General features: G+C 36.5%; 1 protein-coding gene across 1 annotated transcript; it reads left to right on the forward strand.

Moving 5' to 3' along the window:
• The first annotated feature begins 4,948 nt into the window (after nucleotides 1-4,948).
• tbc1d17 (TBC1 domain family, member 17) lies at nucleotides 4,949-16,925 on the forward strand. Its single transcript, XM_079885708.1, has 17 exons — nucleotides 4,949-5,046; nucleotides 5,700-5,795; nucleotides 5,979-6,056; nucleotides 10,964-11,081; nucleotides 11,170-11,356; nucleotides 11,451-11,562; nucleotides 11,649-11,819; nucleotides 11,908-12,033; nucleotides 12,129-12,232; nucleotides 13,006-13,100; nucleotides 13,187-13,303; nucleotides 13,401-13,501; nucleotides 13,572-13,671; nucleotides 13,768-13,865; nucleotides 15,667-15,783; nucleotides 15,890-15,976; nucleotides 16,072-16,925. The coding sequence occupies exons 1-17, from the start codon at nucleotides 5,020-5,022 to the stop codon at nucleotides 16,255-16,257; spliced, it is 1,920 nt and encodes a 639-aa protein (XP_079741834.1). The 5' UTR covers nucleotides 4,949-5,019; the 3' UTR covers nucleotides 16,258-16,925.
• Nucleotides 16,926-17,374: the final 449 nt, after the last annotated feature.

Consider the following 17,374-nt stretch of genomic DNA (forward strand, 5'->3'; position numbering starts at 1 on the left):
AGCAGACATAAAAAATCATTAATTAAAGTCTAATTTATTTGTTAAAACTTGGAAGCCATTAATTATTTTGTAAAATTATTTTGGAGATAATTCTATTCATTAATTCATTATTCAACAACATAATACAATATTTATAATTAAATTATTTTCTATTTATTAATTAAAATGCACTATATCAGCAACATAGTGCATGGCAGTCGTAGTCATAGTCCACTGAGGAGTCCACAGAGTTGCAACTAAACCGAAGTGCAGTTATTAAACATAATACAGATAAACAAAACAAGAAGATGACTAGAATTGGGCTTGACCAACATGAGCATAAACCCATGCAGGGGCAGTTGCATAAACTGAAGACTAGTCTTACATGTTAGTCATCCAATTATTTTTCTTAAGACTGTTATCCCTTTTTTTTTATGATAGCCTACCGGACAGAAAGACTGATTACTAGTGATGGCAATTTCAAAACTGCTTCATGAAGCAAAGGTGTTTTTATGCATGTTTGGCCTGGGTTTTGTTGCATTTACTCTGTTCTGACCACTAGGAGTCACCGTGGCGACGGGTGTCGGATTGTTTCGAAGTCTACGGCACATTTGCTTCAACTGTTTCAGTGTTCCACGAAGCCTCGATCTGCCCACCACTGATTACCCCTAACTAATTGCTAGTTGGTCATACTTGTTCTTAAGACTCAGTTTTAACATAATGGCTATGTTTCTTCTTCTTCTTCTTCTTCTTCTTCTTCTTCTTCTTCTTCTTCTTCTTCTTCTTCTTCTTCTTCTTCTTCTTCTTCTTCTTCTTCTTCTTCTTCTTCTTCTTCTTCTTCTTCTTCTTCTTCTTCTTCTTCTTCTTCTTCTTCTTCTTCTTCTTCTTCTTCTTCTTCTTCTTCTTCTTCTTCTTCTTCTTCTTCTTCTTCTTCTTCTTCTTCTTGCTTGTTAATGGCAGTTGGCATATGGCTATGTTTATGCAACTGGCCCCTGAACATGACTCGATCTGACTCACCAAAAGCAGGCTGCAACAAATACAAAACTAGACAAGAGGTGATGGTAACATGAGGGCTATACACAAGGACCAATGACTAACAAGAAACACCTGTGAACAATCAAACAATGAACCAATAAGAACATGACACATGAAACAAGGGAACCAATGAAAACAAGACACATGAACAGGGGAAGCACATGACACGAACATGATCACATGAAGGGCAAGGAACTAGGAAACATAACTATGAGGATTACAAAATAAAAGATATGAAAACGAAAAGTGTGTTCAACATCGGCTGCGGCTGGATGTAAGTTGTAACCGATCAGTGAGAGTTGCCGCTTGCAGTCGGGGAGGAGCTGAAAACAGAGATCTGAAGTCGGACACTTTCTGCTTCCCGTAGTGACGCTCACATGGTGTTCGCAATATTTGTCAAGTACACTACGTTTCAGAGACGTTTTAATTTTACTGCTTAACAGCGTCTGTTTGTACAAGAATAAATTTCAACATAAGCCCATACTATTTAAATACCAGTGTAGCGGGGTCAACATTTTTTTATCAGTTTTATTTCGATATACATGACCAGATATAATATCGCAACTACATGAAAAGTAAAAGCTATACTGTTATAAAAATGCAGATTTGTGAGCGTTAGTGGAAGTGTTCGAATCTTAGACTGTAAAAGCTGTTTATTCAGCGCAGTGAAGCCTCTCCTCCATTTATATAAAAAACCTGCCTCTTGTCTCCATACTGCCACTGCTAGAGCGTTAGCTTGCTTTTTTGGCTTAAGGTTGCAGGCTTGCTTTCTAGTGGTTTTGCTCATAGACTGTTTTGCTGTTATATGGCAAGCCGTTTTAGCTTAAATTGTACCCAGCGTTACTCGTCGTAATTGCATTTTTACTAGTAAGAATTACAGTTAGAGAGCTCTACAATTCAATTCTTACTAGTAGCAATTACAATTAGAGAGCTCTACAAATTAATTTTTACTAGTCATATGTCTCCATTGACTTCCATTCATTTTCAATTATGGAGCTCTACAATTGAATTGTTACTAGTAAGAATTACAATTGGAGAGCTCTATATTTCAATTATTATTAGTAACAATTACAATTAGAGAGCTCTCTAATTGAATTTTTACTAGAAAAAAAAACTAATTAAAGATATGTATAATTGCAGGGCTCTGTAATTGAATTAAAGAGCTCTGTAATTGCATTCTTACTAGTAACAACTGAATTAGAGAGCTCTCCAATTGGAATTGTTACTAAGAATTGAATTAGAGATCTCTCTAATTGTAAAATTTACTAGTAATAATTGAATAAGAGAGCTCTCTAATTGTAATTGCTACTAGTAAGAATTGAATTGTAGAGCTCTCTAATTGAATTCTTACTAGTAAAAATGCAATTACGACGAGTAACGCTGGGTACAATTTAAGCTAAAACAGCTTGCCATAGTTACCTCCAGAATAGCAGCCTCAGTTACCACTTTAATTTTTTTTTAACCCATACTGTTATTTATTTATGTATTATTTATTTATTTTAAATTCCAATGGTGACAGTTTAGGGTACTTTTAACAACGATAATTTTATTCCATTTTATCCTCTCCACGATTTTAATATATGATTTGCATTACATATCATTATATTGTAAAATCAATATGCTATGAACATTATACTCATCCCAGTCTTCAAAATAAGCACAACTAAACAATACAACATACAATTTGGAGCCAGGGGAGCAAAAAAAACACAGGAAATTTAAAAAAAAAAAAAAAAAAACTCAATAAAAAAATACAAGACCTTTGTATCATTCAAAGATTTTGAAGACAGTACACAAATGAACAGTCTAAATAGCTTTTCCAAATTCATTAGTCATTTTCAAATTCTTTAAGGACTACTTACTTATTCTTTAATTACACTTACACTTATGAATGTGAAATTTGACTAATAAAATAAACAAATGAATTACAAAAGCCTCCTTATTCACACTGTTATAAATATCCAAAAATTAAGGAGTACCTTTTCCTTAATAAACACCATAACTATTTCACATGACTACAATGCCAGAAAATGTGGGGTATGTTTCCAAGTGCAAAGAGCAAAAGAGCAGCTAGCATCAATGTCTTTCTTAAACTTACTAAGGAAATGTTTGACAGGGTAGAATTTGTGCATTATCTTGTAAGAAATTTCTTTCACCTTGTTTGTAACAAAAAACTTATGAGGTAATAACCAAACACTTTCCCAATCAAGGTCATTAACAAATTTAGTCCAATAAGCAGAGCAAGATTTGGTGACAACCTTCTTTAAAAATAGAGAACGAATAGATTTGTTATTGTTTTTGGACTGTACAAAACAAATTTGACCACATACTGTATCAGTTTAATTATGTGCATATCAACCGATGACAACACATCTCTACATAAGGACATTATTCCAGAATTGATTGCAGAAAATACAATAGAAAATTCCTTGGCAGTCACAAGAAAATGAAAGTGCAAAAGAAACTCGTCATACGTCATAAGGTATCATTGAGTGTTAAACAAATGACAAACTAAATCAATACCCTTATCAAACCAGCTTTTAAAAAAATACTTTTGTGTTTATACAACTATACAATTATATATTCCAAATAAAATAATGTTGCGGAGAAAAGTTGTGCTTGTAGATCAGTTTCCAAGCCAATAAAGTGTAAGCATGAAAGGCAGAAAGTTTCACTGGCAGTTTGTCAGTTTTATAATCACACGTGACATTAGGAAAGGCCCCCAAGTCGGTCAAAAATTAATTTAGGAAAAAAATTCCACAAAGAAGGTTTTTTTCAAACAAAAATTTGACCAATTCATTTTGAGGGTTTTATTTAAAGTAGAGAAATCTAGAAAATCAAGGTCACCATTTTTAAGCGAATTTTAAAAAAACAGAATGTAGTGCACACGATTCTTCCATTATTAAATACAATATGATCGCACAAATAAACAAGTTTTTATTTTTTTATTTTATTTGCAGATGAACAACCAAATAACAAATAAGGAAAAATTTAACAATTACAACAATTAATGACATTGGACGACAAAACAAAGGAAAAAAGGAAGACAGTAATTACATAAGTATTAAAATGATGGATAAAGAAAAAAGGAGGTATTAAATGATGGATAAAAAAAAAGGAGGTATTAAATCAAATTACATTTCACACAACAAAGTATCATACAGTTTCAAAAGTTTGACACTTTTTTTGTTGTTAATTCTTTTCAGTGTCTTAATTAAGTAGTCACACAGAAAATTATTTAATTTGGGTACTTTTAGAGCAAATTTGCAATTATGGATAAAATATTTTGCCAATAAGATAAATATGTTTCCAATATATTCTATTTTATGATTACAATGAGAAAAATAACAAATTACATCTCCCAGTACAAAATCAATATCTAATTTTAGTTTGGAAATAAGAAGTTCTGACAATTCCAACCAAAATTCTTTAACAAGGGAGCAATTCAAGAAAAGATGATCAATTGACTCTTTTACAGAAATTACAATTCAAATTAATATTACCAAATTTAGATGTGATTTCGTTAGTGGGATATATATTATGCAAAATTCTTAAGTGTAGTTCTTTCACCTTATTGGGGATACACAATTTGTAAGGTAAGAGCCATGCTTTCTTCCAATTAATATTTTCTATCAAAGAATTCCAAAAAAATTTCCCCCTCGGGGTAATTCGTTTTCTTGACTGAAACACACTTCTTATCATTTTATTGCTACATTTTGGGTCGTAAATACTCTTGTCTTCAATCAGAAATTTCTGATCACTCTTTACAATCTCTTCAAATGATAAGTGACATTTCATTAGATGAACAAGTCCATTTGGTATAGCTTTTACCATTGTAAGAAATTCCTTATGACAAATAAACAAGTGGCTGTCACTGCAGCGCCAAAGAGACGTCATGATTTCTGAGCCTCTGATTGGCTGATGAGGAGGTGGGCGGTGTCATCCAGGAAAAAAAACGGAAGTGCGATTGTTTTGGTCAATCTACTTGAACACACAGGGGGAGGAATGGAGGCGAAGCAAGAGAGTCACAAGGTAAGTAGTGATAGTGTTTGTCAATAATCTCAAGTTTAGATCGACGATGTCACATGTGACATTATACTACCCAAAACTATATATAATGTTGCTGATTTAACCTTTTCACGCATCTATTGTCACTGGATAAGACAGTTTTCCACAGCTGGAGCTAGTTAGCGATAGCTCTGGCTGGTGACTGACTGACGCTGTTCAAGCCTGACGGTTTAGTCACTGTCATGTCTTTATGATGGACTGATTTCAAATACCACAGTCGCTCATTGGGTAACACGTTCAGCAAGGCAAATATTTTGAAGGACGTTACTGGTTAAACCAGTTAACTGGAGATATGCTCATAACGAAAAACAATATTATAGATAGCTGAATTGACACTACCGCTTTCTCCCTGTGTTTATTATCTGTTGCTGATCTGACTTCTGAAATAGGCTAAATCATGTGTAACATGCTGAATTATCAATCCATTTAAGTATATTAGAAAATGTACTCTCTCTATATATATTTTTGTGGTATTAGGGGGGGAAAAGCCAACATTTAAATGATTTAAATCTGTTTAGTGTTGTTGATATGATCAACACTGTAGGATCGTATCTTAACATCTTGCTTTGGTTGGCATTCCTACTGTAAAAGTGTGATTATATTATGTCATTCATCAGCTGATCTTTGAGAAGGAGGGAGTTTACCTCCACACCAATGCCAAGAGGAGCAATCAGGACACAACCATCCCCGGCTTTATCCGGATAGTTGAGCGGGTATGACCAACAAGACAGTATCAGGATTATCAAATGTTATTATTAAACGCATTTATTATTGTATAATATATTATTAATGTTGTTATATATTAATAAATACTTTTGTCTTTAGGAATATCTATTAACAACATTTACAAAACCTGAGAGTATTTAAAGGCTGTTGTGACGGTTAAACTCTTACAGGATGGAGAGCCGGCACTAGAATGGAGCCCTGTTGAGGATGATGGGAGAAATGCTCCCGCTGTCTTCTACACCAAAAAGGTTGGTAAGAAAATGACTAGGTGTTCTTCAAGCACAGGAACACTCACGCTGTGTCTCAAATCGTATACTGTCTGAGTAGGTACTACATTTGAATTTGAACTTGGCGAATGGCGACCATTAAAAAGTATGTTCTATATATGAATGTGGGTAGTATGAATGAAATGCGGTGAATGAAATGCTGCCACGTTACTGTCACGTGACCTACCAGCATCAATTGAGTTGCTTCGCTTCCATTCTTAAATCCTCTCCTGTGGCCTCATGGGATATTAAAGTATCTATCGAATGCGCACTTTAGTATCTCGCCGAAAGTAGTAGGTCATCCTTTTCTCCTACTGGTTTTCGAATATGTTGCATTTGGACATACTATTCTGACTGTTTTTCACATATTGTATAGTAGGGAAGTTTGCTCTTCAAAGTTCAAAGATCACTTGTCACATGCTCAGTTAAGGTCAATATTGAACTTCATGTTCAAAGAAAAAAAACAAATGGGGAAATTTTAAAATCGTGATTTGCAGGCCTGGAAAAGTCATGGAAATAAAATTCTAAAGGGCATGAAAAACCCTTTCGTGGAATATTTAACCACGAAAGTGGTGAAAGCCCTGAGAAATGATTAAAGTCCCCCTGTGGTGAAAATCAAGATTTTAATGTTGTTTATATGTTTGTGTGGTGTTTTTAATGTGCTATGAGACAAACCATGTACAAATGCATAAGTCAACACCATTGCTAAGTATTTTCTCCTTGAAACTGCAGTGAACCAAAGAAATGGTTTAAAATCGCTGGTGTTTCTGCCGTCACAAACTACCTTGTAACCAATCGCGTCAGTCGTGATCGTCAACGAGTGGATCTCAGCTGGTGTGAGTGAGTGGAGACGGGGCTAATTTACATATTCATAGAACTGCCTATACTAAATGAGGCAAGGGTGTGGAGTTGCAATTTAGCTATTTTAAAGGGGTGGTTGATTATGATTTCATTTTTCTAACTTTAGTTAGTGTGTAATGTTGCTGTTTGAGCAAAAACAACGTCTGCAAAGTTACAAAGCTCAAAGTTCAAAGCAAAGGAAGATATTCGCTTTTAAAGAATTTTTTTAAGGACTACAACAAAAGGCTGGTACGGCACGACATTCCTTCTGGGTTAGTGACATCACCAACCCCAAAATTTACATAAACCCCGCCACTGGGAACATTGTTGTAGAATGTTGAAGAATTGTTGTAGTCGAGCACATTTGAGAGTCTGCTCAAGCTGTCGCATCCGTCTTTTCACATGCAATACAGTACGTAACACAAATGCAATAGCATGTCACTCTGTAGGCACAACAATTCCCACATGAGCGATTTTATAGATTATCATGACAGAATACGCTAATTGAAGATAGGTAACTCCACACCAGCAGCATAAATTAATCAACTAAGGGACCGTTCGGTATTTATGGAAAGGACCACCGGAGGAAAATAGGGGAGGGTCATGTCTTTTTATTCTTTGTTGAGGGGAGGGTCATCCAACTTTTTTTAGTCTAGGGGAAGGGTCACCCAACTTTTATATTCATGAAAACAGCAACATTTCAGAGTGGCTTGTTTGCTTCATATCTTTTACATGTAGCTCCATGTTGCTCTCGCGGTATCAGCCCCCCATCTATATCAGATGGGTCTGACCCAACAAAAATCCAGTTTGGGGCTGTTTGACAATGCGCGCGCACTTCTGTACGCGCTCAGAAAAAGTGCATCATGTCAGAACAGAACGCCAATGAAATGTTTACCCGGCAAAGCTTTAAAGCACGAGCAAATAATGAACTTTTGTGATTGCAAATAAGTGCACAGTGTCCTGTGAGTGTAACTCTACCGCTGCATTAACATGTGTGACGTGAATGTACATCGAGTTTTACAGTATTGGGACTGAGGCGCCAGAACTGCAGCTGAGAATGTGTGCTGTTGCACTGTAAAAAATTTCTAATCTCTCCAAGTCAAAATTTTCTAGTGACTGGTCACATCTAAATTTTTAAATTGGCCCAAGTGCAATTCTTGTTGCAATAGTCTGTTAACATTGGCTCAATGAGAAATAATACGTCAGACTAATTGAAAAATTTAGATGTGATCAGTCACTAGAAATTTTTGACTTGGGGATGTAATTTTTTTTACAGTGTGCGCGATACTACCATATTTTAGTTTCCATCCTTATTTTGTTTCCACAATAATGTTAGTGAGTAAATCTACTGAAATTGCCACCATAACAGTGGAGTGTGATGTGTAAGATGTAGGGCTACCACATCTTTAAATTACTATTAGTATTATTGCTACCACATCTTTAAATTACTATTAGTATTATTTAAGTTAACATAATAAAATACGTAGACCTACACCACAAAACTATTTGAGGATAAATTCGTTAAAATTGGGCAATTCCAGCGTTATGGACGTGACATTTGCAGTCAAAACTTGAAATATAATTTCTCAGAAAATGCATTTAATACCAATATATTGAAACGTCTGTTAATATATCCATACTCCCTTAATAAAGGAGTCAAGACATTAGAAAAATATCAGTCTACACATGCGTTTTATATTTAATATGAGGAAAATACACATTTGACGTGACACAAAAAATCTTTAACTTTTAGGTGGCAAAATATTTTTTAGTAATTCTATGAATTACACTGCGCAAACCAAAAGATGTATACCCACCGGATGAAGAAGGGTCGGCCTCCACAGAACATAAAATATTCGTTTTATTTTATTTTTTGTGTTCGCATTTATGTGAAAAAAAACAAAACAATGTTAAGGGCGTGACATGACTTCTCCAGTTCTCCATTACGGACATGACTGCTCTGAAAGCAACTTTTAAAAAATCACAGAGACGTCAAACAGAAAGCACAAAGCCTGTCTTAAAAGTGAATTTCGTTTTTTATTAATTGTATCTTAATTTTAATCAATGTTTCATCAACCAATTGCCTGGATTTAATAAATAAGAAGTAAATAGTAGAAAATAGATAATCATGACACGGAGGCGCCGGCGAGTGAACTGGACTCTCGTCTCATAAAAACTCAGCGTAAGGTATAGGCTACTTGCCTCACAGACCTGAGAAATATATAGAAAGCTTGAAATGTCTACTTTTAAACAGAACAATTCAAAACGAAAGAAAACAGACTGCTCTCTTATGTAATCCGTATGAAATGTGCATTTCTCTCTGGCGCGTCCTGCGAAGATCACGACGCATCGTCAACTTCATCTTTGCAGTCGACACAGAAAACACTTGTTTATTAATAAACAATTAAAATGTCTCCTTGCTATATTTGACATATTCATAATCATTGCTTTTGCTGGTTCTTTGTGACAGCTTTTAGATGCTTTATTGGCAGCGCCACCCACATGTTGAACGCGTCACACCGCATCAGCACCGAAAACATGATTTTTTTCAAAAATCGTGATACGAACCGAATCGTAGGTTTGGTCTATCGTTACAGCCCTAGTAAGATTAGAAAGCAAGAGTTTATGGTTGTAAAAAAAAAACAATGGCTATCTGAACATCTTTGCCAAGAGCAAACCAGTACAGAAGTAGGCTAATCAATAAATTATCGGGGAGGGTCATGCCTTTTTTCACAATCATTTTGGAGGGTCATAGAAAAATTTATTGCTGGCGAAGGGAGGGTCATGTATTTTTTGACTACAGATCTCAAAACTCCTCCGGTGGCCCCTTAAATAAAAAACGAACAGTCCCTAACCATTCAGAAACGTCCTGTTGCATTCTACATGTCACTTCTTCTTGAGTCTCTCATCATTATCTGACTCCAGTTTAAACATAAAAGGCAGAACAGTTTGACATTTTAGTGGTTGTCTGCTTGAGGTAATCGGAGCTACACACACACACGCTCACACACACACACACACACACACACACACACACACACACACACACACACACACACACACACACACACACACACACACACACACACACACACACACACACACACACACACACACACACAAAGCTCTTGAAGCTCCGCCCTCTGTGCCGGGAGCAGCAGGTCATTTGCATTTAAAGGGACACACACGAAACAACTGTTTTTACTGACCCTCAAAAAGGGACAGTTTTAACATGCTGTAAAAAAATATCTGTGGGGTATTTTGAGCTAAAACTTCACATACACACTCTGGGGACAACAGAGACTTATTTTACATATTGTAAAAAGGGGCATAATACCACCCCTTTAAGGCATGAATAATTTTTTTTCAAGGAAAATGGGTTGAAATATGTCATTTTGGTGATCAGAGGTGAGTTTTAAGGGATACAATGATTGACTACAGGGGGTCTTTAACATGTACATTATCATTCAAAAGTTCGGGGTCAGTAAGGTTTTTTTTGGGGGGCTGAAAGAAATCAATACTTTATTTTAGCACATTAACATATTAAATTGATTAAAAAAATGTGACCGTAACAAAAGATTTCAATTTAAAATAAAGGCTGTTCTTTTGATCTTTCTATTCATCAAAGAATATTGAAAAATTGCATCACGGTTTCTACAAAAATATTAAGCAGCACAACTGTTTTTAACATTGATAATAATAAGAAATGTTTCTTGAGTTTCAAATCATCAGATTAGAATGATTTCTGAAGGATCATGTGACACTGAAGACTAGAGTAATGATGCTGAAATTCAGCTTATAAATTACATGTAAATTCCATTTGAAAAAATATTCAAATAGAAAAGTTCTTTTAAATTGTAATATTTCACAGTATTACTGTTCCTTTACAGTATTTTGAATAAATAAAAAAATGCAGCCATGGTGAGCATAAGACACTTCTCTCAAAAACATGGAAAAATCTTACTAACCCAAAACTTTTCAATGGTATTCTAAGCCACCTAAACCTCTGTTTTTCTCTTAATCTCTCATTACATTCTGTTTCTTGAAAGGATGGCGAAGGAGGGGAAGAGGAAACTAAGTTTGACCCAGGCTATGAGCCAGACTGGGCTGTCATCAGTAGAGTCAAGCCGGACAGACGGCAGGAACTTCCACCGGTCAGAGAAACAGGTGCTGTGCTAAACTGGTACTTGTCCGATGATGTACACTTGCATTTTAAACATGCTTTCAAAAGTTGATGTCCTCCATCTTTTGGCAGGTCAGTGGGGCTCATTCTCTCTGCCCCTGTCGGAGCTGTACTCCCTTCGGCGGGCTCGCTTCTCTCTGGGAAGAAACTTCTTGGTTCTGACCAGCAGAGGGGGCGATCCTCTCCCACCCCTGCATTTCCGTCGAGGGGGCACTAGAGAGCTGTTAAAAGCCATGCAGCGTTACATCAGACTGGCCCCGTGAGTGGCATGCTAATATATCTTTTTGCAACCATCCCTTTTGCATTTTAGTACCTATGTATTTACATACTCATTTGACACATTCTGCTCTAAGGTCCCCGATGGACGGTAGGCTCTTCCTGGCGTACCCACATGACTCTGGGGCTCTGTCGCAGTCGTTTGATGAGCTGCACCTATTTGATGATACCAGTGCAGACCTTGTGTCTGTAAGTCATATTTATTGTGTTTTTAGTGTGGCTAAAGCCATAAGCACGGGCCTGTAAACATGCCATCTGATTGGTTGTATCTACAGAGGTTCATTCAGGACCCTTATGCGACCACATTCGGGGGCTTCTCCAAAGTGACTAACTTCTTCCGGGGAACACTTAGACATCCAGAGTCGCCCCACAGAAACCGTTCACCTCAGGACGCCCATTTCCCACATCTAGCTGATGAGGAGCCAGGCTTTGAGCTCATTACCTGCGTGAGTCTCAGTGGGTTCTGGCTGTCTATCTATAAATGTTGATTTAGTGTGTAAACATGAAAAACTATATATATATATATTCCATCAGGGAGCGGAGCTCGGTCCCAGACCAGAGGTCAAAAGAGGAAAGCCTCTGGATGATTGGGATCAGTTTTTGGATCCAGAGGGCCGTGTCACAGATCCACAGAAGGTCAAGGAGCTAGTGTTTAGAGGGGTGTGTCTATGTTTCACTGATCTTTTCTTAATCCTGCTTACATGCCACAAACCAGTGGAGTTTCCATTAAATAAAAACTTTTCTGCTTTTTCTAGGGCATTGTTCCATCTCTGCGGAAGGAGGTATGGAAGTTCTTACTGGGGTTCTACCCATGGAACAGCACAAGCAAAGAGAGAGAGGACATCCTTAGGGTCAAAACGTAAGCTGAACATGTTTTGTTTTTTTGTCTCAAACCACAAAGATGTCCAAATTTACATGCTGTATTTGTTGTCTCAACCCAGTGTGAGCTATTTGCAGCTTTTGTGGTTTCCTGTGTCCTTTTTCTTTAGTATTCTCGTGATCACTTTAGACCTAAGCTTAGCACAGGATATGCACACTGCTGCTCAAAAGTTTGGGGTTGGTAATATTTTTTAAAATGTTTTTGAAGGAAGGCTGTGCTCACTGCTCACTTGATCAAAATTTAAATTTTGAACAATTTAATATAACTGTTTTATATTTTAATGTTTCAATATGTAATTTTGACAAAGCTGAATTTTCAGCAGCATTACTCCAGTCTTCAGTGTCACATGATCCTTCAGAAAATCATTCTAATATGCTGATTTGCTGCTGAAGAAACATTTCTTATTATAAATGACAGAAAACAGTCTTTCTGCTTAATATTTTTGTAGAAACTGTTTATTTATTTATTAATTTTTTCAGAATAAAAAGAACAGCATTTATTTGAATGTTTTTTTTTTAACATTATAAATGTCTGCACTGTCACTTTAATGCATCTTTTCTTAATAAAAGTATTAATTTATTTTAAAAAAAAAATCTTACTAACCCCAATCATTTGAACAATGGTGTATATGCATATTTTTACCACTTTGAACTTGTACCCTCTTTTCAAATATTTCTAACACCTCTAAAAATCAATGCAAATTATTCTATTAACTTTTATGAGATGTTTCCATTCGTTCTTTTCCTCTTCAGGGATGAATATTTCAGGATGAAGGTTCAGTGGAAATCAGTTAGTGAAGAGCAGGAGATGAGGAACTCTCTCTTCCGAGGATACCGAAGCCTCATAGGTACGTTCAGCTGTGTCATAAATCATACAGCAAGTCTAACTGGTGACTTTCTACATCTGATTTGCTCCTACTCTCTGATATGACAGAACGGGATGTGAATCGAACAGACAGACAGAATTCCTTCTTTTCTGGGAACGAGAACCCAGGGCTTGCTCTGCTCAATGATGTACTGATGACGTACTGCATGTATAACTTTGATCTAGGTATGTGCAATTCACTCATGTCGTTTTAATTCCACCTACCGACCACTAGAGGATGCTGCTATCTCACTTCATCACTCTCTCTTACTTTGCCCTGTAGGTTATGTCCAGGGGATGAGCGACCTTCTGTCTCCTCTCCTCTTTGTTACCCTGAATGAGGTGGAGTCCTTCTGGTGTTTGACAGGCTTCATGGATCTACTGGTCAGTAAACGCTCTTGTTTTTCATTTGTGTGTTATTCAATTCATGCATTAAGTCTTTCTCCGACTTCAGCACCAAAACTTTGAAGAGTCTCAGGAGGCCATGAAACAGCAGCTCCTTCAGCTCAGCCTCCTACTGAGGGCACTCGATCCAGAGCTGTGTGACTACCTGGGTAAATACAAACACACATTCTCTATAAATGTAAAAAAAAAAAAAAATTGTAAAAAAAATTCATGGTGGCATGATCTGTTGTGGTTTTCTCTCCCAGACTCTCAGGACAGTGGTTCACTTTGTTTCTGTTTCCGATGGTTACTGATTTGGTTTAAGAGAGAATTCTCTTTTGAAGACATCTTGAGTCTTTGGGAGGTAAGATGAGATAAATGAGTTAATTGTATTTCTATGAATTAGTAATTTACATAAAAAAGTTATAGTAAAGGTATAAAGGTGTTTTTCTACTGAGGTGTATGTTACAAAATAAATCTTGTCATGCACAAAAAACACCACCACATTATTAATGTTAAATTAGGGTAAAATTGCTCTTTTGTAAACTCAGATGATTTCACTTTCTCTTAAAGGTGCAATAGGTGATTCTCTACAGATTTTTTTTTTGTTATGCTGGTTGAAAATCTCCTCATATCCTGATACCAATCGCTATGTTAAACGGTCTAAATGTATTTTTATAAATGTATATCATCTAAGGAAGGCGTAGGACCATATAATGTAAATCCAATTATTATATTTGGTCTGAAATGAAACGATACGATGTCCTACCTGCCGGTCAAAGTTCGTTTTTACATACCCTCACACAGCCTGTTCGCGCAGACATCATACGTCATCAGCGCGCTTCATGCTATGCAGAATACAGGCAGCATCGGACATGGAGCACCACAAACAAACAGCAGCCACCGGTAGTTTCTCCAAAACAACAAGCTTATGCTGCGTTCACGCCATAACTACCGTAATTAGAGGGATTGTTCACCCAAAAATTTAAATTAGCCCATGATTTTCTCACCCTCAAGTCATCCTATATGACATTCTTCTTTCAGACGAGCACAATCGGAGTTATATTACAAAATCTCCTGGCTCTTCCAAGCTTTATAATGGCAGTGAATGGCCGTTTATGTTTTGAAGTCCATCGAAGTGCATCTATCCATCATAAAAGTAATCAACACGGCTCTTGCAGGGGTTAATAAAGGCCTTCTGAAGCGAAGCGAAGCGATGCATTCGTGTAAGAAAAATATCCATATTTAAAACTTTATCGACTAAAATAACTAGCTTCCGGAAGACGGCCGAACGCATACTATGATGTACGAGTAGCGTAAGTTTAGACGCCTCTCGCGGTTCAACCAAACAGGGCTGGGCAACAAATTCAAGCTCCTCCGACATTTCTCTTTAAAAATTGTTGTGTAGACTTCTAATTCGTGAGTGGTGTTTTGTTTTGCTCTATGCTCTGCGCTTCTGCGTTGGTCATTACGTTATGCATCAAGGTCAAGTGTTAGAGAAAAAGAGAAAAAGGTGTGTTTCAGACCGCGCTCGAACACCGAATTGATTCCTCTTTCGCGTTTACTTGCGCTTGAACGGACATACACACAAAATTATGTCAAAATACCCATCTCTGCAAGTATTCTCTCGTTTATGTCATAAGTGAACAGTTGAGAAAGAAAGTTAATGTGTGTCAGTATATTCGGTCTTAAAGTGACAGCAGCCTAGTATTCCTGCTGTTATCTGTGTCATTAATGTTAATAAAATAAAAAATACGGCTTTAACAAAGATGAACCTATATTTAATTTCTACAGTGAACAAATAGTGTTATAGTAAGGAGAGCAGACAGGAGGAAAGTAATGACGACAGCTTGTAGGATAAGTGTGCCGCGTGAAGTGTGAGAACCAAGCAGCATCTCCAGGTGCTCTCTTGAGTACCAGACAATACCTTAGTCCAAATATTGTATATATCAATATTTTAAATTAGCTTTTAATTTGTAAGTATCATAATTGATCATAGTTTATTTTTTGCAATAATTCAAAAGCCTATGAAAAAATCCTATTGGGTTTCTGTCGAGGGAACCAGTGTAATGCTAACTTCCGGGTTGGCCTATAAAAATACGTCATCACTGCAGCACTCTATAGTTTCAGTTAACAATAATGAGACTGTTTCCCATGTTTTGCAGGTCCTGTGGACTCGTCTGCCTTGTGAAAACTTCCACTTACTTATGGCCTGCTCCATTCTCGAGTCACAAAAAGGGGAGCTGATTGGTTCAAATCATGATTTTAACTCTATACTTAAGGTGTGTATGAAAGCATTTTAGCCCGTTGAGACGTAAAGCGGAATCAGGAAAATGACATATAGAGTAAGCTTGTTGGTTTATTCTAAGTGTGTGTGTGTGTTTACAGCACATTAATGAGCTCACCATGAAGCTGGATCTGCAGTCTGTACTCTGTGGAGCAGAGGCTATTTATTTGCAGCTGGCACACTGCAAGGTGAGATGGGACAGATATGACTGCTGCTGAAATGATATGAAAAATAACCATTGTCATGGATGCTACATAATGCTTACTAACTGCTCTATTCTCAGGAGCTGCCTTCAAAGGTGCAAGAAGTTATTGGGCTGCGTGTCCCATCAAGCTCAGCAGAAGAGAGTCCCGACTCAGAGACCAGAGCACAGGACACCCTTGTCGCTCATTCAGAGGCCAGAGGAGCCGCTTCCTGCCAGCCGTTTAACGGGCAGACACCACAGCGCCCGCCTCCTACGTACCCCTAATTCCACAAGTGGATCGGCAGAAGGGGAACAGATGATTTTAGCTGAGATATAATGATGAATATTCCAAAAATGATGATTGTATTTATGAAAGATGGTGGATGTAATTCAGAGATTGAAGTCTAGATCTGTAGCAACCTAATAAAAAGGAGATCAGCTGACTGTTTCAAACTGTACTTTCCTAAGAAGGGCCGAGTATTTTCGACATGCTGTTCAAAGTGATGTGTGGATGACTTTGGGCATTGCAGACAAAGTCACAGAACAGAGAAATCTGCTTATAGTGTGCCTATTATAGTCACAGCTCATATTTTATCGGTTAATATTTTATGCATTTATGAGCATTTGATATCTAATTGTTTGATCCACTACTTGCAGTCCTGAATTCCATGTTATTCCTTATGTGTTGTATGATAATGTATATTTGTTCCTTTCTTGTAATGTTTTTTTTGTCTCTCCCTCACTCACTTTTTCCTTTCTTTACTATTACTGTACGCTCAGTGACAGCTAGAATATAATGCTTTGCACTACTAGTTTGCATGCAGTGTTGCAAGAGCTGTCATATTACTTATTTTGTTAGTTTTTAACATTACCCATTTTCATACAGCTAAAGCATCTATAAAATAAAATAAAACATTGAAATTGAGTTCATGATATTTTGAATTTGAAGTATTGTTCTTTGCCAATTCCCAGTTTATTCTTATTCCTTGCCACATTATATTGGTTCAATATAAAATAGATTAAAAACTCTTGATAAAAAAAATGGGGGGGAAATCAACATCCTATATATATATATATAGGATGTTGATTTTTTTTCCCATTTTATTTATTCGAATAAAAAATAAAATTTCCAAGAGATGTTTTTTTTATCGTAATCACATATGTATTACATTTATTTCAAATATTTATTATTATGTATCTTAATACCAATGTTTATAACCCCTTATGTTTTTACCCACCTCTCTCTTTCAGATTCTCACCCGAATAAGCGGATAGATCACACTTCATTATTTAGAGGATTACAACAGATCATCCAGTTTAAAAAAAAAAAAGTCTTAAGAGAGAAATTAACTGAGAGACAAGAACTTGGAGCGTTTGTATTTAGAATTTATTAATACAAGAA

Source organism: Squalius cephalus, assembly GCF_949319135.1.
Source record: "Squalius cephalus genome assembly, chromosome: 1".
Taxonomy (NCBI): Eukaryota; Metazoa; Chordata; class Actinopteri; order Cypriniformes; family Leuciscidae; genus Squalius; species Squalius cephalus.